At 44.9% G+C, this 24872-nt stretch overlaps 1 protein-coding gene across 3 annotated transcripts in view; it reads right to left on the bottom strand.

The window, feature by feature from the left end:
* Positions 1-24435, bottom strand: part of paip2 (poly(A) binding protein interacting protein 2) — a 63753-nt gene extending 39318 nt beyond the window's left edge. Inside the window, exons 1-2 of one of the 3 annotated variants that reach the window (XM_033030020.1) lie at positions 24261-24435; positions 23404-23550 (exon numbers count right to left, since the gene is read on the bottom strand). In XM_033030020.1, the coding sequence (XP_032885911.1) occupies positions 23404-23550; positions 24261-24425 (312 nt within the window). In that variant the 5' untranslated portion in view covers positions 24426-24435. Of the gene's footprint in view, positions 1-23403; positions 23551-24209; positions 24229-24260 lie in introns of those variants that run through there. The other 2 variants (XM_033030021.1, XM_033030022.1) reach the window with 2 other exon arrangements.
* Positions 24436-24872: the final 437 nt, after the last annotated feature.

The following is a 24872-nucleotide window of genomic DNA, read 5'->3' as shown; positions in this document are numbered from 1 at the left end:
CACAGTACTCCAAATGCAGTCTTACCAACATCTTGTACAACTGTAAGATGATGGCACTCAATGCCCTGACCAGTGAAGGCATACCACCAATTTTAATGGCATCTACAAACTTACTAACTATACCACCTACATTCACATCCCATTGATATAAATAATGCGAAATAGTGGAGCCAGCACCGTCCCTGTGCTATAACATTGTCGCCATGCTTCCAGTCTGAAAAAGAATCCTCTACCATCAATCTCTGCTTTCTACATTTCAAACCAATTTTGTATCCAGTTGGATAGCTTGTCCTGCATCCCAGCTAATCTAACTTTCCAGACCAGCCTACCATGGCGTACCTTATCAAAGGCCTTGCTGGTCCATGCAGACAACGGCTACCCCACTGCCAACAGCCTTCTTGGTCACCGCTTCAGAAATCTCAAATATCTCTGCCTTTCCACATGCATGTAGTCCTGTCTGTCAGAACCTCCTCCAATAACATGGCCTGGATAACAAACACACACCAACATCCTCTGAAAGCGAAAGAAATCAACTCAATGATTCTTAGTAATTTGTACAGATGTACCACAAAGAGCATCAGGCCTTGGTACAACATCTGCTCTGCCCAAGATCACAAGAAAATGCAGAACTTGTGAAGATCATGCCGTGCATTACACAAACCAATCTCCCCCGCCACAATCAACTCCTACACTTCACGCTGCCTTGGGAAGGCAGCCAACATAATTGAGGACCACTCACTACCTGGTCATTCTTTCTTCTCCACTTTCCCATTGGCCAGAAGGTATGAAAGCTTGAAACTGTGTACCACCAGATTCAAGAAGATGTTATCAGACTTTTCAACATGCTTCTCTTATCCTTGCAAAGAAGACTGATATCCAAACCAGCCTTGCTGTGACCCTTACATATTTGTACATTTTCTGTAGCTGTGATAAGACCATATAGGAACAGAAGTAGGCCATTCGGCCCATTGAGTCTATTCCACCATTCGATCATGGCTGATCTATTATTCTCTCAACCCCATTCTCCTGCCTTCTCCCATAACCTTTGACGCCCTTACTAATAAACAAGCTATCAATCTCCACTTAAAAATACCCAATGATATGGCCTCCACAGCCATCTGTGGCAATGAATTCCACAGATTCACCACCCTTAGGCTAAACAAATTCCTCATTTCCATTCTAAAGGGCCTGTCCCACTTGGCCGTCATTTGCGCCTCATATGTAAAATAGGTCGTCACGTTGTGACGCACGTGTAGCGTGTGGGTAGCGCAGGACAGGCGCATGGAGAGGCGTGGAGGAGTGTGGACTTGCGCGCGGTATCGCGCGGCGCTCCAGGATTTCGTCCTGTACGAAATCCTCGCGCGCCACCCGCGTGACGTATCGTGTAAGCAGGCTGAGGCATTGGGTACGCACGCTGATGCATTGGCGTCACACGCTGTGTCCCGACGTCTCACGTGTATCGCGTGGTGATGCATGGTTACGTCACTGTGCGTAACCATGCGTCGCCGCCGCCGCAGGGTGTTCTAATGACGTCATGCGCACCAGGCGGCATGAAGACGCGTGATTTGCGCGTGACGTCGCGTGTAACGACGCGTCGACCTATTTTACATATGACGCGTAAATGAGGCGCAAATGACGGCCAAGTGTTATATGGTTATATTAAGTGGGACAGGCCCTTAAAGGTACGTCCTTTTCACAGAATCATAGTCATACGGCGATAAAACAGGCCCTTCGACACAATCTGCTCACGCCGACCCACATACCCCTGTAATGATATTAGTCCTATCTGCCTGTGTTTGGCTCATATCCCTCTAAACCTATCCTAACTATGTATCTGTTCAAATGTTTCTTAAAAGTTGTGATAGTGCCTGCCTCAACAACTTCCTCCGGCAGCTCGTTCCATACACCCACCACCATATATGTTAAAAAGTTGTCCCTAAGATGTCTGTTAAATCTTTCCCCATCACCTTAAACCTATCGCCTCTGGTTCTTGATTCCCCAACTATGGGGAAAAAGACATTTACCCTATTTATTCCTCTTACGATCTTATACACCTCTATAAGATCACGCCTCATCCTCCTGCGTTCCAAGGAATAATGTCCTAGCCTGACCAACCCGAGAGCTCAGGCCCTCGAGTCCAGGCAACATCCTCATAAATCTTCTCTGCACCATTTCCAGCTTAACAACATCTTTCCTGTAACAGGTGACCGAAACTAAACATAATACCCTAAATGTGGATTCACCAATGTCTTGTACAAGTGATGAAGGCCAATGTACTGAAAGCCTTCTTGACCACCCTATGTACTTATGATGCCACTTTCAAGGAACGATGTACCTGCACTCCTATATTCCTCTGCTCCACAACCCTCCCCAGAGTCCTACCATCCACTGTGAAAGTCCTGTGCTGGTTTGATGTCTCAAAATGCAACACCTCACACTTCTCTGTATTAAACTCCATTAACCATTCCTCAGCCCACTTGCCCAACTGATCTAGATCCTGCTGCGATTTTTGATAACCATCTTCACTATCTTCGCATTTTTCAGCTTGAAATTGTGCAATCTGGTGCATACTGTAGCGAGTCTTTTAACTTACACTTGAATGCAATATTTATGCTTTAATTTGGTTTAGCTATGAATAAGGTTAGGCTAAATTACATTCATAATTACATTCCACAGTAGAGACAGGCTCTGATCAATAGGTGCAGCACGTGAATGATCTTAGTATATTCATGTATGGAAATCAGATTATAATCAAACACTTGGCCCATGTTGACCAACCCGAGTCTCACTGCACACCTGGTACTACTACTGACCCTGACTCCAGTTGCATACCTTCTCTCATTCCTGACGCTGAGTCCAGCCTTACACCTGGCCCCCTACTCTGCCCTGATCGTTGCTGCTTACCTGCTTAGGTTCCCAGTGCTGAACACTCCCATTGTCTCAGCTTTGACTGCACACCTAGTACTATTCCAGACCTTGACTCTGGATGCACACTTGGCCTTGCTCCTAGCCCCTCTGCACTGACAATATATCTGGCCCACACATAAAGCCCCATATCTGACCCCCTGGACTTAACCTATTACGTTCAAGTCCACAGGTGCTTATCTAATGCGGTAATCGTTTATGGGGCACTTCACAGACCAAATTTTGAAAAACAAAATTTGCTACATCCATTGGCTTCCTTGTTATCTAACATGCTAATTACTTTGTCAACAAAGTCATCAATTGGTTGAACACAATTTCTCATCCATAAAATTATACTCACTCAGCTGTATAAGTATTCTGTTACCATTTCCTTCCTTTTCCTAACAAACTGTCCTGAAGTCATTTTCACCCCCAATATTTTCAGTATTTTGCTGTCTTCCTCTCAGCTGGGACTTTTCCGAAATGCAAAGTCCAATAACTATATATTTAAGCAATATAATTCTATTAAATGTGATCTTGAGAGTACATAATATTTTCTATGGTATTCATAACACAACAATGATAAAAAGATCTTTGTTTTGATTGCACCTACCAACATGCATACATTACTATATTACAGTTAATATGTACCGGGGGCAACGTTTTATTCCAATGCACCCCATTCCCAATTACTTTTACATTGAAGTGCTTGAAATCCAAGTGAAGTTTAAATAGCATCAGAAAAATAAAACCTCCGGAATGGATGATATTCATTACGTGGTTGGTTGGAATCAGTATCAGCACAATTACTATATTAAACTTTGAATCTGCAGATGCCCTGGTTCAAGCTAAAACTAAAGACAAATAATAACCTCCTCACACATTCCCCTGCAAGTGTCTCTGTCACTCCTTTAAAATATGCCCCTTCTTTGAACAAGCTCTTAAACATTGCATCTGAATCAGTTTCCATCTGATTCCATCTACGTGTTCAATTAATAAAACAACGAGATTGGGGACATTTCTATTCAACCTGTCAAAGGAATTTGGGGGGGGGGGGGGGTTAGAAATATTCAGTGAGGTAAACAAACATAATAGTTGAGTGGCAAGTGACAATTGTGGTACCTTCCCAATACTGAAGGAAATATTGGGTTATCGGGGCTGTATGTTGTGACAGACAGCCTGACACCTTGCATGTCATTTTATGATTACACTTATCCCATCCCCCTGGATATTCTGGATTAATAAATTAAGGTTTTGTCAACTAATTACAAATCTTCAAATTACAAATCAATAACATTAGCCAACTCTGAAACACGAATCACTGAGCATTGGGATCCAGACAGCACAGACAACTGGTCTCAGTTCCCCGCTCAAATCTGGCAGTGTTCTCTGTCTGAACCAGCAGGGGTCACGGAGCATTTTTGAAAGTGGGGGGCTGAGCGATCACTGATCACTCGCCTTCGGGATACCCGGCGAGGGAGTGGATCAACTGAGTGGGGGGAGGTTGTGGGAGGGGGGTGTGGAGGGAATTTTTGAAATTTAATGTATTAAAATCATGTTTTAGTGCATTATGATTTCAAATTTTTTTGTTTGAAGTATTTTTAAGAGGTAACTTTTTAAGGGTGGTGGGTGTATGGAACAAGCTGCCAGAGGAGGTAGGTGAGGCAGGGACTATCCCAACATTTAAGAAACAGTTCGACTGATACATGGATAGGACAGGTTTGGACGGATATGGACCAAAAGCAGGTAGTGTAGCTGGGACATGTTGGCGGGTGTGGGCAAGTTGCGCCGAAGGGCCTGTTTTCACACTGTATCACTCTATGACTACATTATGCTTCCACCATGCATGAATACTTCAAAATCAAGTGGCCGAGTTTTATTGCCATATACTCAAGCATAGAAACATAGAAAATAGGTGCAGGAATAGGCCATTCAGCCCTTCGAGCCAGCACTGCCATTCAATATGATCATGGCTGTTCATCCAAAATCAGTACCTCTTTCCTGTTTTTTCCCCATATCCCTTGATTTTGTGAGCCCCAAGAGCTAAATGTAACTCTCTTGAAATCCAGTGAATTGGCTACCGCTGCCTTCTGTGGCAGAGAATTCCACAGATTCACAACTCCCTGGGTGAAGAAAGTTTGTCCTCATCTCAGTTTACCCTTTATTCTTAAACTGTGACCCCTGGTTCTGAACTCCCCTAACAGCAAGAACATTTTTTCTGCAGTTACAGTAAGTGAAAATCTAGCAGGCAAACAGGATGCTTTCTCCAACCACCCCCATTTGAAGGCCACTATCTTCCACCGTTTCTACCCAGTGCTTGGTATTACTTCCAGCAGCCACTGGTTGTCCTCCAGGATGCACCGAGCCGCAGCCTGAAGGGTGAATGCTAGTAAAACTAGTCCCTGACAGTCACCAAAAGAGTCGCCTCAGTGGGACAGGCCCATGTGCTCCCCTTAGGCCAAGTCATCCAAAGGCATGGCATTTCCTTCCACTGCTATGCAGACAATACACAACTCTATCTCCCCCTCAAACCCAACAAACGATCAAATTTACTCAGCCTTACCCACTGCCTCGAGGATATAAAGTATTGGATGGCCCAGAACTTCCTCCAACTAAATGAGAGTAAGTCTGAGGTCGTCCTACTCGGCCCCTCAGAACCCATCAAAATGATAGCAGGCAGCCTTGGAAGCCTTACCCCATTACTCAAACCTCACGTCAAAAACCTTGGTGTGATATTTGACTCTGCGTTGAAATTTGACAAACAAGTCAATGCCGTGGTAAAAGCTAGCTTCTTCTTCGAGCGATAGCTAAAATAAAATCTTTCCTCCGATTTGACCACCTTGAAAAGATCATCCACTCATTTATCTCCTCCCACCTTGATTACTTTACACTGGCATCAGCCAATCATCCCTGTCCCGCCTGCAATTGGTCCAAAATGCCTCAGCGAGACACCTGACGGGCACCCGAAAAAGGGATCATATCACCCCAATTCTGGCCTCTCTCCACTGGCTCCCTGTGCGGTTCCGAATCAATTTCCAGCTCCTTCTTTATGTTTACAAAGCCTTTAACTGGCTTGCCCCCACCTACATCAAAAATCTGCTTACCCACCACACCACCTCCAGATCCCTCAGATCGGCCGACTTGGGATTACTGACCATCCCGCGGTCTAGGCATAAGCTCAGGGGCGACCGCACCTTTGCGGTTGCAGCACCTAGACTATGGAACAGCATCCCTCTTAGAATAGAATGCCTTTTATTGTCATTCAAACAGACAAGGTTTGAACAAAATTGCATTCCACCACTCATGACATTACCAAAACAAAAAACCAAGATACACACTTAACACAATTTACACAAACATCCATCACAGTGAATCTCCAACACCTCCTCACTGTGATGGAAGGCACAAGTCTTATCTCTTCCCTTTGTTCTTCTCCCACGGTCCAGCATTCCAACTGCAGCGTAGAGGCGACTGGGGCTCACGATGTTAAAGCCCCCGGCGGGCGATGGTAAGTCCCGCGACCGTTTAAGCCACGCCGGGCGATGTTAGGCCCGCCTCCGAGTCATTTAAACCCCGCGATTCCGGTGGGAGAAGTTGCCATTGCAGGAGCTCCGAAAAGCGGTCTCCCACCAGGGACCTGCGAGCTCCCGATGTTCCTGTCCACCGGGCCTGCGGCCGGAGCCTCCGAAGCTCCGAAGTCGGGTTGCAGCCGCGCGCCACCACAGCTCTCCCCGCTCCGAAGTCGGCCAGCTCCGCGATGGCAGGTCACAGGCTCCGCGACTGAAGTCCTCAGGTTGGTTCTGCTTGGAGGCCGCCGCCGGCTCCATGATGTTAGGCCCAACGACACCGGAGACCCGACAGGGAAAAAGTCGGGTCCCCGTACAGAGAAGAGATTAAACGGTTTCCCCCACCCCCTCACATATACACAGCTAAAAAATAATAACAATTATAACCAAAAACATACATCTAACGGGACAAACAATTTAAAAAAGACAGATGGACTGCAGTCGAGCCACTGCCATTAGTTGCCGCCACACTCCACACTTCCCATCAGAACTGCCCCCTCCATCAACTCTTTTAAGTCTAGACACATACATACAGCGCTCCCTCAGAGGACCTCAAGAAAGGCTTGAGAGTAGAAATAAGTCTAGACTTAAAACTTATTTCTACTCTCACGCCTTTCTTGAGGTCCTCTGAGGGAGCGCTGTATGGATGTGTTTATGTATGTATTGTTAGATCTATGTACCACTGTATGTAGCACGTTAGTACCTGCACTGATGTGAAGCACTTTGGTCAACGAGAGTTGATTTTAAATGTGCTGTAGAAATAAAATTGACTTGACTTGACTTGACGTGTACCTGTCCAAATGCCGTTTAAATGTCATTGTGGTAATTTCAAGTGTAGAATGAAGACAAGAGTGTTTAGTTGTCACGTGCAGCGACATCAGAACAATGACATTCTCAGTTGCTGCATCTTAACAGGCCGGTTAAAGCAACAACACACAGATATATGTAAATAGATTGATTTAGTTTACTATAGCCATCTGTAGCGAGGTACAGGGAAAAGCTTTTGTTGCGTACTATCCGGTAAATGCAAGCAAGCCGCTCACAATGTACAGATAAAGGAGAACGGGTGCAACATATATAATCAATAATACAATGGATTAATAATCAGTAATATTGGGTAATCATCCCGGCATATCAGCGGAGGCCCATGTATTAGCATTACAATTAATGCCCCACAGCGCCGGAGACCCGGGTTCGATCCTGGTCTCGGGTGCTGTCTGTGTGGAGTTTGTACATTCTCCCTGTGACCGCGTGGGTTTCCTCCGGGTGCTCCGGTTTCCTCCCACATCCCAAAGACGTGCGGGTTTGAAGGTTAATTGGCCCTCTGTAAATTGTCCCCTAGTGTGTAGGGAGTGGATGAGAAAGTGGGATAACATAGAACCAGTGCGAACGGGTGATCGATGGTCAGCACGGACTCGAGGGGCCGAAGGGCCTGTTTCCACGCTGTATCTTTGAATTAATTATAATATTGAACAAATCAACTTACCTATCGGATTTGAACATGAATAATATTATCCCAAGGTTGCAGTATTTGAATTTGAATGGCATTTACTGCATAATCCACAAGGTTATTCTTTGTAAAGTGAAGGGCAAAGTTCATCTCTACAAGTTTCATTTTCTGACATTTGTAATTTATATTTACCATCTTGCCTTTGCTTATTTGTTCCCACGATACATGAATCCAAGACATATTTAAAGATGAACAAAATATCAATTTAAAGACAGATATCAACTAATTTCCCTGATTGAGTATGAATATCGATTTCTTTAACATCCCCTCTCTTTCCGTCCCACCCCACCCGAGTGGTACTAGCTTCAAAATCGTCTTGTGAGAAGGAACTGCAGATGCTGGTTTAAACTGAAGTGAGACACAAAATGCTGGAGCAACTCAGTGGGACAGGCAGCATCTCTGGAGAGAAGGAATGGATGACGTTTCGGGTCGACACCCTTCTAAGGTTTCGGGTCAACACCCTAAGAAGGGTCTCAACCCGAAACGTCACCCATTCCTTCCCTCCAGAGACGCTGCCTCACCCGCTGAGTTTCTCCAGCATTTTTGTCTACCTTCGATTTTTCCAGCATCTGCAGTTCTTTCTTTACCCAGGGCTGCCAACTCTCACGCATTGAGCGTGAGACTCATGCATTTTGACAAAATCTCATGTTCTGTCGTGGGAAATTCTGTGATCAACAAGAATTTCAAAACTCATATCAACTGCATGGGCCGCGAGTGTTGGAGAGCCCGGGACGTAAAAGCAGCGGCAGGGACAGATGCGGACGGGGAGCCGGGGCTGGCGAGTGTTTGCTGGGCTGGCGAGAGTTTGCCGAGCTGGCAAGTCGCTCGCTGCAGCTCCTGCCATGGAGCAGCCTAAGTGCAAGAGTCCCGGGCCGTCAGAGGCATTGGAAGCGTTGTGTCGCGGCCGTTAGAGTCCCTGTGCCGAATTCGCCCTGGTGACCGGCAGGAAGGCCTATTCTTTCGCTCCATAGATGCTGCCTCACCCGCTGAGTTTATCCAGCATTTTTGTCTACCATCCACTGTAGTGTTATCTGCAAACTTACTAATCATGCATTGTACATTCTCTCCTTGGACCCTATACGATTTAACCATCCAGAGCAGCCTACCATGTGAAAACTTGTCAAATACCTTTCTGAAATCCATATATATGTCTGTAGCTCTGTCCTGATTAATCTTTTTGGTCACATCTTCATAAAACTCAATCAGATTTGTGAGACATAATCTCCCACGTACAAAATTATGCTGACTATCCTTAATCAGCCTCTGACAATCTAATTGAATATATCTTTTATTCCGTGGTTGTGCCCTCTGGTCTTAGACACTCATGATCTTATAAGATCACCCTCATCCTCCTGTGTATCAACAAATAAAATCCTAGCCTACTGAATGAAGCTCTCCCGATAGCTCAGGCCCTCAAGTCCTGGCAACGTCCTCATATATCTTCTCTGCACACCTTCCAGCTCAGCAACATCTTTGCAACAACAGGGTGACCAAAACTGAACACAATATTACACAACACTAAATGCAGCCTCACCAATGTCGTGTACAACTGACCTCCAAATTCAGTAAGGTTCAATGAGATACTCCTTCATCCTAAACTCCTGTGAGTACGGGCCCAGTACCGTTAAACACTCTTCATACATTAACCCAATCATCCCTGGGATCACTCTCGTAAACCTCCTCTGGACTCCCTCCAATGCTAGCACATCCCTCCTCAGATATGGGGCCCAAATCTGCTCAGAATATTCAAAATATGGCCTGACCTGCTCCTTATAAAGCCTCAGCATTACATCCATGCTTTTACAGTGCCATCCATAATGTTTGGGCCAAAGACCCAATTTATTTATTTGCCTCTGTACTCCACAATTTGAGATTTGTAATTAAAAAAAAATCACATGTGGGTAAAGTGCACATTGTCAGATTTTATTAACGGGTATTTTTATACATTTTGGTTTCACCATGTAGAAATTACAGCTGTGTTTATACATAGTCCCCCCATTTCAGGGCACCGTAATGTTTGGGGCACATGGCTTCACAGGGGTCTTTCCACCAGTCTTTCCATCACCTTCGGAAACTTCTATTGCTGTTTATCAACATGAGGGGCGGCGTGAACTTACCATCTGGAGCCTGGGTTCCCTCGCCGGGGATCCCCGAAGAGCCTACAACATCCTGAAGCCGCGGTCTCCGGTGGGGAAGTGCCAATTCGGGACTTACCGTCCCGACGAGAGGGCCTGTACATCCGGTCGCCCATAGTGGCGACTGCGGAGGTTTATGGCCCCGACCACGGGGGAACAATGGAGGAGGACTGACTGTACTTTGTGCCTCCACCACAGTGAAGAATGCTGTGGTGGATGTTTGTGTTAAATTTTTATTGTGTATTGTGTGTTCATTTTTGATTGTACAGCTGCTGGCAAATTCATTTCACTGCACTTTATTGTGTATGTGATGAATAAATCTGATTGATTGATTGATTGAGGACCAAAGTGGTGCAAATGAAAATCAAAGAAGCCATTACGAGACTGAGAAGCAAGAATAAAACTATTAGAGACATCAGCCAAACCTTAGGCTTAACAAAATCAACTGTTTGGAACATCATTAAGAAGAAAGAGAACACTGGTGAGCTTACTAATCACAAAGGGACTGGCAGGCCAAGGAAGACCTCCACAGCTGATGATAGAAGAATTCTCTCTATAATAAAGAAAAATCCCCAAACACCTGTCCGACAGATTGGGGAGTCTTCAGGAGTCAGGTGTGGATTTGTCAATGACCACTGTCCGCAGAAGACTTCATGAACAGAAATACAGAGGCTACGCTGCAAGATGCAAACCACTGGTTAGCTGCAAACATTGGATGGCCAGGTTACTGTTTGCCAAGAAGTACTTAAAAGAGCAACCACAGTTCTGGAAAAAGGTCTTGTGGACAGATGAGACAAAGATTAACATATCAGAGTGATGGCAAGAGCAAAGTATGGAGAAGAGAAGGAACTGCCCAAGATCGAAAGATGGCGGCGCTGCCTTAGCAGCTGCGGCTCGCCTGCAGTCTGTCTGTTTTTTTCTTCTTTTTTTGTGTTGTTCTTTTGTCCTGTTTAGTTGATTTTTGGTTTATTATGTTGTGTATGTGGGGGGGGAACACGTTTTTGGTCTCTTCCTTCAGGGGATGCGACTTCTTTTGTCGTATCCCCCGTCTCCGCCTGCGCCGAGGCCTAATGGCGGAGCTGGCGGAGCTGGCGGCCTCGGAGCTGGGACAGCGGCAGCGGCGACCAGAACTCGGAGCTGGGCAGCGGCAGCGGCGACCAGAACTCGGAGCTGGGCAGCGGCGTCTTTGGCAGTGGCAGCGGCGACCAGAACTCGGAGCTGGGCAGCGGCAGCGGCGGCTTTGACAGCGGCAGCGGCGGCCTGGCCTCGGAGCTGGGACGGCGGCAGCAGCAGCTGGGACGGCGGCAGCGATAGCGGTGGCCTGGCCTCGGAGCGGGGACAGCGACAGCGGCGGCCTGGCCTCGGAGCGGGGACAGCGGCGACCAGAACTCGGAGCTGGGGCACGTTCCGGCGGCAGCGGCCACTCGACCCGACCGCGGGCCCAGTGGACGACAGCGGCGGCAGGGACAGCGGCAGCGGCCTCGGCGCAGAGGGAGAATAAGGGATGAGACAAAGACTTAAGACTTTTGCCTTCCACCACAGTGAGGAGGTGCCTGGTGAACTCACTGTGGTGTATGTTAATTTGTGTGTTTTGTGTGTTGTGTGTTGTACTTTATGTAGGACTGCAAGGCAACAATAGCTACTTGTTACTGACAATAAAGGCTACTTGTTACACCACCTCATCTGTGAAACACGATGGTGGGGGTGTTATGGCCTGGGCATGTATGGCTGCTGAAGGCACTGGTTTACTTTACTCAATCTCATACTTACTTTATTAGCCAAGTATGTTTTACAACGTACAAGGAATTTGATTTGCCATACTGTCATACTAATAAAGAGGTCACAGAACACACAAAATACATTTTAACATATACATCCACCACAGTGATTCCTCCACATTCCTCACTGTGATGGAAGGTGAAAAAAAGTTTCAATATCTTCCCTTCTTTGTCCTCCAGCGGTCGGGGGCCTCTAACCTTCCGTATGGCTGCTGAAGGTACTGGTTCACTTATCAGCATTGATGATACAACTGCTGATGGCGGTAGCATAATGAATGCTGAAGTGTATAGACACATCCTATCTGCTCAAGTTCAAACAAATGCCTCAAAACTCATTGGCCGGCGGTTCATTCTACAGCAAGACAATGATCCCAAACATACTGCTAAAGCAACAAAGGAGTATTTCAAAGCTAAAAAATGGTTAATTATTGAGTGGGCAAGTCAATCGCCCGACCTGAACCCAATTGAGCATGCCTTTATATGCTGAAGAGAAAACTGATGGGGATTAGCCCCCAAAACAAGCATAAGCTAAAGATGGCTGCAATACAGGCCTGGCAGAGCATCACCAGAGAAGATACCCAGCAACTGGTGATATCCATGAATCGCAGACTTCAAGCAGTCATTGCATGCAAAGGATATGCAACAAAATACAAAATACTAAACACAACTAATTTCATTTACATGACATTGCTGTGTCCCAAACATTATGGTGCCCTGAAATGTGGGGACTATGTATAAACACTGCTGTAATTTCTACATGGTGAAACCAAAATGTATAAAAATACCTTTTAATAAAATCTGACAATGTGCACTTTAACCACATGTGAATTTTTCTATTACAAATCTCAAAATGTGGGGTACAGAGGCAAATAAATAAATGATGGGTCTTTGTCCCAAACATTATGGAGGGCACTGTATATTCCAGTTCTCTCAAAATGAATGCTAATATTGCATTTACCTTATTTACTACCCACTCCACCTATATATTGGGAATTCTGCACTAGCACTCCCCAATTCCTTTGCATCTCCGATTTCTGAATACTCTCTCCATTTAGAAAATAGTCTGCACCTTGATTCCTTCTGCCAAAGTGCATGACTGTACTCTTTGCTACACTGTATTCCATTTGCCACTTCTTTTCTCACTCTCCCAACCCATCCTAGTTCTTTGCAGACTCCCCGCTTCCTCAACACGACCTGCCCCTCCATCTCTCTTCGTATCGTTAAAGCCACCGTCCATAATGTGAAGAGTAGCGGACCCAACACCGACCCCTGTGGAACATCACTAGTCACCAGATAGCCAACCAGAAAAGCCCCCCTTTATTCCTATTCTTTTCTGCCAGTCAGCCAATCTTCTATCCATATTCCTACCTTTGCTCTGATACCATAGGCCTCTATCTTGTTTAGCAGCCTCATGTGCGGCACCTTATCAAAGGCCTTCTGAAAATCCAAGTAAACAACATCCACTGACTCTCCTTTGTCTATCCTGCTATTTGCTTCTTCAAAGAATTCTGGCAGACTTGTTAGACAAGGTTTCCCCATAAGGAAAGCTGGCTTACATCGGCCTCTTTTGTCATATTCTTCCAAATACCCAGAAATCATGTCCTTAATAATAGACTAAAATCTTACCAACCACTGAAGTCAGTCTAACCGGCCTATAACTTCCTTTCTTTGGCCTCGCTGCTTTCTTAAACAATGGAATTACATTTGCGATTATTCAGTCGTCTGGAGCTGTTACCTACTCTGGTGATTCTTGAAAGATCGCTACTAATGCCTCCACAATCTCTACAGCTACCTCTTTCAGAACCCTGGGCTGTAGTCCAGGTGACATCCACCTTCAGAACTTTCAGCTTCACAAGAACCTTCTCCTTAGTAGTAGCGAATGCACTCACTTCTACCCCCTGACTCTCTTGAACTTCTGGCATGTTGCTGGTGTCTTCGACTGTGAAAACTGATGTAAGATAATTATTCAGTTCATCCGCCATTTCTTTGTTCCCCATTATTACTTCTCCAGCATCATTTTCCAGTAGTCAAATGTACACACTTGCCTCTTTTTTACTCTTTAAGTATCTGAAAAAACATTTGGCATCCCGCTGATATTTTTGGCTAGCAAGCCATATGCTATACCCTGAAGCGGGCTGCTAAGGCTGGTTTTGGAAGCATATGCTACAGAGGCGTTTAAGAGGTTTTTGCATAGGCAATATTAGTATGCAGCGAATATATGGATGTAGATCACGTATTGGCAAAAATAATTTGTTTGCTTTTGCATCATCTTGAGCACAGACATAGGAGCCGAAGGACCTGTCATTGTGTTGCACTGTTCTATGTTCTATCTCCATACAATAATTTAATGTCAATGTACCCACCACCGATATCAGGTTCATCAGTCGGTAGCTCCCAGGTTTTTCCATGCAGCCTTTCTTAAGTAGAAGCACATCAGCCACCCTCCATTCTTCCAGCATCTCACTAGTATTTATCGATGGTACAAAATTCTCTGCCAGTAGCCCAACAATTTCTTCTCCAGCTTCTCTCAATATTCTTTGATACACTTGATCAGGTCCCTTGAATTTGGAGTCATTGAGTCATAAAGTGTGGAAACAGGCCCTTTGGCCCAACTTGCCCACACCTAACAACAAGTCCATCTACACTAGTCCCATCTGCCTGCATTTAGCCCAAAACCCCACTAAATCTATCTTCTCCATAGAGAGGTTAATTAACTAAAATTGCAGAATTCAATGTTCATACCATTAGATAGTAAGCTATCCCAGCGCAACATAACGTCCTGTTCCTCTGGTTTGCATGCGGCCTCACTCTTGTAATGGAGGCGTCCGGACAGCAAAGGTATTGAGGTACAGCTCCTGAAGGACCGTGTTGGGGAACTGGAGAAGCAAGTGGATAACCTCAGGTTCGTCCGAGAAACGGAGTCGTTCCTCGACAAGTCCTACAGTAAGATTGTTACACCTAAGGTACTGGAAGAGAGAAGGTGGGAGACAGTGAGAAAGGGAGGGAAGCATGGAATGCCAACGTCCCCGGGTGTTGTACCTCTTGTGAACAGGTTCACCCACTTAGAAGCTGTCGGGACAGAAGACGTTTTTACACTGAGCGGCGGACTGGCTTGCGATGCGAATAGGGCTGTTGAGCCAAAACCAAAAAGGCCAACGTCAGGCAACGCCATTGTAGTGGGAGACTCCATTGTGAGAGGTACGGACAGGGGTTTCTGCGGCAACAGACGGGATTCGAGGATGGTGTGCTGCCTTCCTGGTGCCAGGATCCAGGATGTCACGGACCTCAAGGGCGAAGGTGAACAGCCGGAAGTGGTAGTGCATGTCGGCACAAACGATGTTGGAAAGAAGGGGATGAATATTCTGCAGCGTGACTTTAGAGAGCTCGGAAAAATGCTGAAAAGCAGGACCTCCAGGGTTGTTATCTCCAGTTTGCTTCCAGTTCCTCGTGCTGGCGAGATTCTTCAAAGGGAGATACGGGACCTGAATGTGTGGCTGAGGAACTGGTGCACGTGGCAGGGATTTAGATTCTCAGATCACTGGGATCTGTTTTGGAGTAAGGGGGAACTGTACAAAAGGGACGGATTGCATCTTAACAGGTGTGGGACCAGCATTCTGGCAGGCAGGTTTGCCACTGCTACACGGGTGGTTTTAAACTGAATAAGGGGGGTGGGGTGTCGAATGGGATAGTTCAGAATGGAGTTAAAGGGAAAGGGTTTCTTAAATGTGTGAGCGTAGAGACAGAGGGGTGTAAAATGAGGGTAGAAGCAATAGGTAGCAAGGCGAAAAGAAAAAGTGGCAGGCAGACAAATCCAGGGCAAAAATCAAAAAGGGCCACTTTTCAACATAATTGTATAAGGGGTAAGAGTGTTGTAAAAACAAGCCTGAAGGCTTTGTGTCTCAATGCAATGAGCATTCGTAATAAGGTGGATGAGTTGAATGTGCAGATAGCTATTAATGACTATGATATAGTTGGGATCACAGAGACATGGCTCCAGGGTGACCAAGGCTGGGAGCTGAACATCCAGGGATATTCAATATTCAGGAGGGATAGGCAGAAAGGGAAAGGAGGTGGAATAGCGTTGCTGGTTAGAGAGCAGATTAACGCAATAGAAAGGAAGGACATTAGCTTGGAGGATGTGGAATCGATATGGGTAGAGCTGCGAAACACTAAAGGGCAGAAAACGCTAGTGGGAGTTGTGTACAGGCCACCTAACAGTAGTAGTGGAGTTGGGGATGGCATCAAACAGGAAATTAGAAATGCGTGCAACAAAGGTAAAACAGTTATAATGGGTGACTTCAATCTACATATAGATTGGGTGAATCAAATTGGCAAGGGTGCTGAGGAAGAGGATTTCTTGGAATGTATGCGGGATAGTTTTCTAAACCAACATGTAGAGGAACCAATGAGAGAGCAGGCTATCCTAGACTGGGTATTGAGTAATGAGGAAGGGTTAGTTAGCAGTCTTGTTGTGCGTGGCCCCTTGGGCAAGAGTGACCATAATATGGTTGAGTTCTTCATTAGGATGGAGAGTGACATTGTTAATTCAGAAACAAGGGTCCTGAACTTAAAGAAAGAATGAGACATGAATTGGCCAAGATAGACTGGCAATTGATTCTTAAAGGGTTGACGGTGGATATGCAATGGAAGGCATTTAAAGACTGCATGGATGAACTACAACAATTGTTCATCCCAGTTTGGCAAAAAAATAAATCAGGGAAGGTAGTGCATCCGTGGATAACAAGGGAAATCAGGGATAGTATCAAAACAAAAGATGAAGCGTACAAATTAGCCAGAAAAAGCAGTCTACCAGAGGACTGGGAGAAATTCAGAGTTCAGCAGAGGAGGACAAAGGGCTTAATTAGGAAAGGGAAAATAGATTATGAAAGAAAACTGGCAGGGAACATAAAAACTGACTGCAAAAGTATTTATAGATATGTGAAGAGAAAAAGATTAGTTAAAACAAATGTAGGTCCCTTGCAGTCAGAAACAGGTGAATTGATCATGGGGAACAAGGACATGGCAGACCAATTGAATAACTACTTTGGTTCTGTCTTCACTAAGGAATACATAAATAATCTGCCGGAAATAGCAGGGGACCGGGGGTCAAATGAGATGGAGGAACTGAGTGAAATCCAGGTTAGCCGGGAAGTGGTGTTGGGTAAATTGAATGGATTAAAGGCCGATAAATCCCCAGGGCCAGATAGGCTGCATCCCAGAGTACTTAAGGAAGTAGCCCCAGAAATAGTGGATGCATTAGTGATAATTTTTCAACACTCTTTAGATACTGGAGTAGTTCCTGAGGATTGGAGAGTAGCTAATGTAACCCCACTTTTTAAAAAGGGAGGGAGAGAGAAAACAGGGAATTACAGACCAGATAGTCTAACGTCGGTAGTGGGGAAACTGCTAGAATCAGTTATTAAAGATGGGATAGCAGCACATTTGGAAAGTGGTGAAATCATTGGACAAAGTCAGCATGGATTTATGAAAGGTAAATCATGTCTGACGAATCTTATAGAATTTTTCGAGGATGTAACTAGTAGAGTGGATAAGGGAGAACCAGTGGATTTTCTGGACTTTCAGAAGGCATTCGACAAGGTCCCACATAAGAGATTAGTATACAAACTTAAAGCACACGGTATTGGGGGTTCAGTATTGATGTGGATAGAGAACTGGCTGGCAGACAGGAAGCAAAGAGTAGGAGTAAACGGGTCCTTTTGACAATGGCAGGCAGTGACTAGTTGGGTACCGCAAGGCTCAGTGCTGGGACCCCAGCTATTTACGATATATATTAATGATTTGGACGAGGGAATTGAATGCAACATCTCCAAGTTTGCGGATGACACGAAGCTGGGGGGCAGTGTTAGCTGTGTGGAGGATGCTAGGAGGCTGCAAGGTGACTTGGATAGGCTGGGTGAGTGGGCAAATGCATGGCAGATGCAGTATAATGTGTATAAATGTGAGGTTATCCACTTTGGTGGCAAAAACAGGAAAGTAGACTATTATCTGAATGGTGGTCGATTAGGAAAGGGGGAGATGCAACGAGACCTGGGTGTCATGGTACACCAGTCATTAAAAGTAGGCATGCAGGTGCAGCAGGCAGTGAAGAAGGCGAATGGTATGTTAGCATTCATAGCAAAAGGATTTGGACAAGGGAATGGCCGAATGGCCTACTCCTGCACCTATTTTCTATGTTTCTATGTTTCTACGAGGACAAGTTGCACCAGGCAGAGGTGAGTGTGATGAGAGGGAAATGGTTGGATCTGTATTCATTCAACACCTCGCCCATAATCCTATTCCTCCACACATAAACAACCTCATTCTCTCCCTGATTCATCTTTTGTCCCAAATATCCCTGGAGAACATCTATGGGTTCTCCTTTACCGTATCTGCCAAATCTATGTCATGTCCCTTTTTTCCCTCCTGGGATTGCGTGTTTCAGTTATCAGGAGGCCAGGTAGACTGGAATTGGTTCTCTGGAGTGGTGGTGACTGAGGACAGAATTGAGGTGTTCAAAATTATAAAAGGCATTGATAGAATAGATGGAGAAATAATTTCCCCTCAGTAGAGATGTCTATCATCAGACATCATAGATTAAGATAAGCAGTAGGACAACTGCATGGATTTAAACAAGATATTTTAATCAAACAGTACATAGAACTCTAAAAGTCACTTCCTAATTAGATGGTAGAGAAGATGACCTGTAACATTTAAGAAGTAATTAGATGAGTACTTGAATTGCCATGACATTGAAGGCCACAGGAAAAGCTCACGACAACGGGATTAGTATAGACAGGTGGGCTGAGAGTCTTGATTTCATAGTTTACGACTTAATGATGAGAAAGGTTGAGCGATTAATGTGTCAAACGGGGCATCTTGGTTGGCAATGGACAAGTTGGGCCAAAGGGTCCGTTCCCTTCCTGTATGATTAAAGCAGAAAGACAGCGAGAGAATTAAGAGAGAGTAGTTTGGGAATCAGAGAGCCAGTCAGTATTGAGGCCCGAGGCAGAGCAGAGAAGTAAAGAGGCACAGCCGCAAATCAGAACAAGGGGAGGTATAGCTGAGCAGACTATTGAGATGGCTGTGTTGGGAGAACGTGCGTGTTGAGATGAAAGCGCTGTTCCAGGGCAAGCGTTTGGGTTAGGCTCAGGAGGCTTCAGTGAGGAGGCTGAGCCGAGGTAGAGAGTAAAATAAGATGAGGTATTATTTTATTTTTTATGAGTTCCTCTCGTAGTAGTGCAGTGACAATGGCAGTTCGGGCAATGGTAAGCTGCTGTTGCAGGGAGAGTTTCAGCTCCCATGAGCATTACATCTGTAGCAGCTGCCCAGCTGCATAATTTAATTGTTCTATCTGGGACGTATGACAATAAAACACTCTTGTCTTAACTCCTGGACCAGAGTTGCCCTCTACAAGTGGGATGAGTTTCACCTGAACTTTGCCGGGAGGTTCACTAATGTTTCCTAGGAAGGTTTAAACTAGCGTGGAAGAGGTGTGGGAACCAGAGCAGAATGTCAGCAAATGAAGAAGTGATGGGAAGGTAGAACTTATGACTAGTCAGTCTCGAAGGAAAGACAGGCAGAGAGAAGTGAAGGAATATGGTGACACTGATGGTCTGAAGTATGTGTTTTTCAATGCAAGGAGTGTTGTGGTTAAAGCAGATGAACCAATGAACGAATAGGCCCTTCAGCCCACGCCGACCAGCGATAAACCTGTACACTGGCACTGTCACAAGGGACAATTTACAATTAATAGAGGCCATTTAACCTACAAACCTGTACGTCTTTGGAGTGTGGGAGGAAACCGGAGCACTAGAGAAAACCCACATGGTCGCAAGGAGAACGTGCAAACAGCACCCGTAGTCGGGATCAAACCCGGGTCTCTGGCACCGTAAGGTAGCAACGCTACTGCTGCGCCACTGTGCCACCTCATTGACAGTTTAGTTAAATAGGCTAATTGCTTAAACTTCTGAAGGAGAGCAGGAGATGGTGATTTTCAACGGGTATTTAAGGCAGGCCTAAATAACTGAAACTGTGACTATCAAATTGTGGAGCAAAAAAATGATTTGTCTGGTGCAGTTAGCCAGGTGAAGAGGGACTGTCATGTTTATAGAGGGATTTGAAAACAAGATTAGAAATTTCAAAATCAAACCAATGCTCAACCAATACCAAAATTAACGAGCACAGTAGCAATCAGTAAATTGGCTGAATTAATACGAGGACAGCAGTGCTTGGGATGAACCAAATTGCAGGGAAAGTTGTAAATGCAAGATTGACCAAGGGACAAGTGAAGCAGTTGAGTGCAGAGAAAATAAGAAAACAAGTGAGGATTTTTGCATAATATATGCTCAGGCAGAATTGGGCAAATAATGGAGAGGGCACATAGACTAAAGCCCAAGCTTTGTCCAAATTTATACAGATGCATCAAAAGATTCAGTAGATAAAGTAGGGGTAGCATTTATTGTACCAGAATTTCACATCAAAGTAGGGAAGAGGATCAATAATGAGGTCTCAGTATACACAGGTGAAATGATTGCAATACTGTTAGCGGTACAGTGGGTCGAGGATACTAGGCCTTTAAGGACAGTTATTTGTTCAGATTCAAGTTTAGCAATAAAGAGTTTACAGCACAGCCATTCAGACAGTAGACCAGACATTTTGATTGAAATACAACAAACACTATTCAGAATTCAAATGATGGGGCTTACAGTCATATTTTTATGGGTACCAGCACACATTGGCATTAGAGGAAACAAAATGGCAGATAAGGTAGCAAAAGAGGTAACAAAAAGAAGATTGATTTAAGTATTAACATAGGTAAAACTGAAATCAAAGACATTATTAAGCAAAGACTGAAGGAAAGATGGCAAAAGCAATGGGAGGAAGAGCGGAAAGGACGGTGGTTCTACAGAGTCCAGAGGAAAATGGGAGAAATGAGATGTGCAGGAAAAAAACAGAAAAGAGGAGACAGTAATTTCAAGAATCAGATTTGGACACACTGGTCTGAACAGTACACTTTTTATAATAGGCAAGCATAATACAGGCAGATGTGAATACTGTGGGCAAGAAGAGACAATAGAGCATGTAATTATACATTGTGAGAGGTATGAGGAAGAAAGAAGACAAATGAGTGAACGATTCAGAAAAGAAAAAGTACAATTTGATTTAATAGATATTTTACAAAAGAATTCATATAAGTGCTATCAAATCCTGTTGCTTTGTCTCAGGGTAACCAATTTGTTCGGAAAGATATAGGTTATTAGTATATAAGTTGTAATGTTATTTGGTCCACACTCCATACCAGTTGGTGGCGGTAATGCACTAAAAAGTTGTTTGCCAACCGCCCCAAAAAAAAACTACATAGAAGATAGAAGACTAAAGCCCAGCTGAGTGAAGTTAAACAGAGAGGATTAACCTCCAAAGAGTGGACAGATACAAGGATGGAGTCTGTGCATTGAAAAGTGAGTTGGCAATGGGAATCAAAGGACGATGGTTTCAGTCTTCCTAACATGTACTTTATGTATGCGTTGATGACCCATTGAAGATGTTACATTTGGTTCTATCTCCATGAACATTGACCCACTAATTAAGAATCTCTAGCAAATTGTGATTTCATCCTCTCATTCCGGATTAGATATCAACCAAGCAACATGAGAGTGGAAAGAAGGAGAGAAACTGGTGATGGTTAAGTAGACCCAAGTATAAGAACCTCAGTCGGTGCTTTAGGATAATGATGCAGGTGGACATCAGAACAGAAGTAGGAGAAAGCCAAAGATTCCAGAGATATGTGTGGGGTGCTGGTGAGAAAATATCATTGGACACATCATAGGTGTTTTTGTGATAGTGCCCCAACTCCACACTGCCTGCTTTTACCCCTTACCCGAGATGTAAACAGCACTGTTCTCGTAGGCCTATTTTGTCTGCCTATTCTTGCGCTCTGAACGGATTTTTCCATACCTTGACTCTATCCTGTTTTTTCTCACCCAGTTTATCAACGAGGCACGAGGACAGCATCTCAAACTAAACGCAAATTGGAGGAACAGCATCTCATATTTTGGCTGGGCAGTTTACAACCCAGTGGTATGAATATTCATTTCTCTAACTTTAGTAACTCTTGCATCCCCTCTTTCTCCACCCAAGTCGTACCAACTTCAGTCGTCTTGTTGAGTCTCGCTGTCTGTACTCATTTTCACCTAGCACACAGCCAACAATGGAATGTTTCCTTTATTATCATCTTACTCTTATGCATATCTTTCATTCATTTGTTCTACATCTCTCTACATCACTTGTAGAAAAGAACTGCAGATGCTGGTTTAAATCGAAGGTAGACATAAAATACTGGAGTCACTCAGCATCTCTGGAGAGGAATGGGTGACGTTTCGTCTGAAGAAAGGTCTCAACCTGAAACATCAGCCATTCCTCTCCAGAGATGCTGCCTGTCCCGCTGAGCCACTCCAGCATTTTGTCTCTACCCTCTCTCTACATCACCGTCTATATCTCTCGTTTCCCTCTCCCCAGACTCTGTCTGAAGAAAGGACTCAACCTCAAACGTCACCTATTCCTCTTCTCCAGAGATGTTGTCTGACCTGCTGAGTTACTCCATCCAGCTTTTTATGTCTATCTTTGGTTTAAAGCAGCATCTGCAGTTCCTTCCTACATATTTCCAGAATATTCAGTTTTCAATAAATTGTGTTTGGGGAATTTTCCTGTCTTAACTCTAGAAAATATGTCCTCATGTTTGTATAAATATACTCGGAAAGCAGCACAGCAAGCCAGCAAAAGTTTGTTTGCAGAAAAGACGGACTAATTGTCCAAGTTACTCCATCCAGCTAGTGTATCAGGGGCCTGATCGCATAATACACTCGCATACAGACTGATTCCTGGGATGGCAGGACTTTCATATGAAGAAAGACTGGAGACTCGGCTTGTACACGCTAGAATTTAGAAGATTGAGGGGGGATCTTATAGAAACTTATAAAATTCTTGTAATTTTGTAAAGGGGTTGGACAGGCTAGATGCAGGAAGATTATTCCCGATGTTGGGGAAGTCCAGAACTAGGGGTCACAGTTTAAGGATAAGAGGGAAGTCTTTTAGGACCGAGATGAGAAAATCCTTTTTTACACAGAGAGTGGTGAATCTGTGGAATTCTCTGCCACAGAAGGTAGTTGAGGCCAGTTCATTGACTATATTTAAGAGGGAGTTAGATGTGGCCCTTGTGGCTAAAGGGATATGGAGAGATGGCAGGGATGGGATACAGAGTTGGATGATCAGCCATGATCATATTGAATGGCGGTGCAGGCTCGAAGGGCCGAATGGCCTACTCCTGCACCTATTTTCTATGTTTCTATGTTACACTGTATGTTCATTATGTGAATTTTAAGTGTACAATAGTTTGATATGTTACATTGACACTAATCAATCTAGTTAAATATATGTAGGTTACATTCTGAGCAATTGCTGGAGCACGTTTCTGTTGCATCTGACAATATATAAACATCCACAGCAGTTGTTACCTGTCTATTGAATTCCTCTTCGTTTTCCATCCACATGTACTCTGCAAAGGGATTATCGTCATCGAACGAGTGACCATTTAGTATTACGTCGTCATTGTTGATGCTTGGAATATTCTTGTTCTGACTTGGGTCTTTCATTCTTGCTACCTATTAAACAGAGGAGTTTGGAGAGGTTATGTGATCTCCAGACGTGAACCACTGCCTCTGGTGCCGTGTGGGTAGTTCCTGCAAACTGGGTTTGATCCTGGCCTCTGACACTGCAAGGTTTGCAAATTCTTTCTGTGATCCCTCACCCACATCTCAAAGACGTCGATAAATTAAATAACTCCTGTAAATTACCCCCTAGTGTAATGTGAAAAAAAATAGGTTGCAGGACATGTGAGGGATAGGACGGAGTGACTCCACAAGTCAGCGTTGCATCAATGGGCAAAATGGCCTTCCATGTTGTGAGAAACATTAAATATAAATAATCTGCATCAGCCTGTGAACATTGACTGACATTGCCTAACTGCATCTTACCTCACCTGGTGAACTTGCAAGCATAAGAGTTTGGTCTAAAAGATTTTTAAGAATATTATTCATAATAGTGTCCAACGTGTGAAAGAATTGGAGTAAATGTCAAATGGTATGGCATTGGCACCTGAAATAGGATGTAGGTTGATGATCAGTGCATACTGAATTGGCCGAACGGCCTGGCTCCGTTTCTGATTGTGGCGACATTAACAGTTTCTTATCTCACTGACCAGCATTCTGTTCCCAACTAAATCGTCTTTATCTTGTTTATCTCTGACCCTGATGCTACTCACATCTATTTCTGGCATTTCCTGTGCATATGAAGCGTATTACAGCCCCAATACCTGACACACAACAGCATCGTCCCCAAAGTTGAAGCACTGGCCTGGAGCTGAACTGAGAACGTTGCAGCGACGAGCCACTGGGAGAAGAGCACTGTGGTGAGCGAGCAAGTAGCGAGGAACACTGTGACCCAGCAGGGAGAGCAAGATAAACCAGTGTTCGTTCATCCACTGAGCCGAAGGAGACAGTGGGAATCAGGGGAGACCTTGGCCTGGGGGAGCCGGGGTTAGTGGGGGTTGGGACCGGGTTAGTGGGAGGAGGGACCGGGTTATGGGGAGGGCCTAGGTTAGAGGGGGGGGACCCCGGGTTAGTGGGGTGGGCTGGGTCAAAGGGAGGGCCCGGGTCAGAGGGGTAGCCAGCAAAGGTCTCGGGTTTGGGGGAGCCCAGGTTAGTGGGAGCTATAGCTCGGGGCGGGACTGTATCGCGGTGTTCCTCATTGTGGCGCTGGGTTCTTGCCACCAAACTCTTGCCCAACGCTGGCTCGACTGTGTATCACTCACTGTGCGTGCTCAGGCCGGCTTCAATCCACAAGCTTACTGTCGCAGGGCGGCTCAGTGGCGCTGTGGCCAAGGCTCAGCAATGCTTCACCACTATTACTCCAGACTCAGCCCGCA

The sequence above is a fragment of the Amblyraja radiata genome, chromosome 11 (assembly GCF_010909765.2).
Source record: "Amblyraja radiata isolate CabotCenter1 chromosome 11, sAmbRad1.1.pri, whole genome shotgun sequence".
Lineage (NCBI taxonomy): Eukaryota > Metazoa > Chordata > Chondrichthyes > Rajiformes > Rajidae > Amblyraja > Amblyraja radiata.
This window is presented reverse-complemented; position numbering and strand designations above follow the sequence as displayed.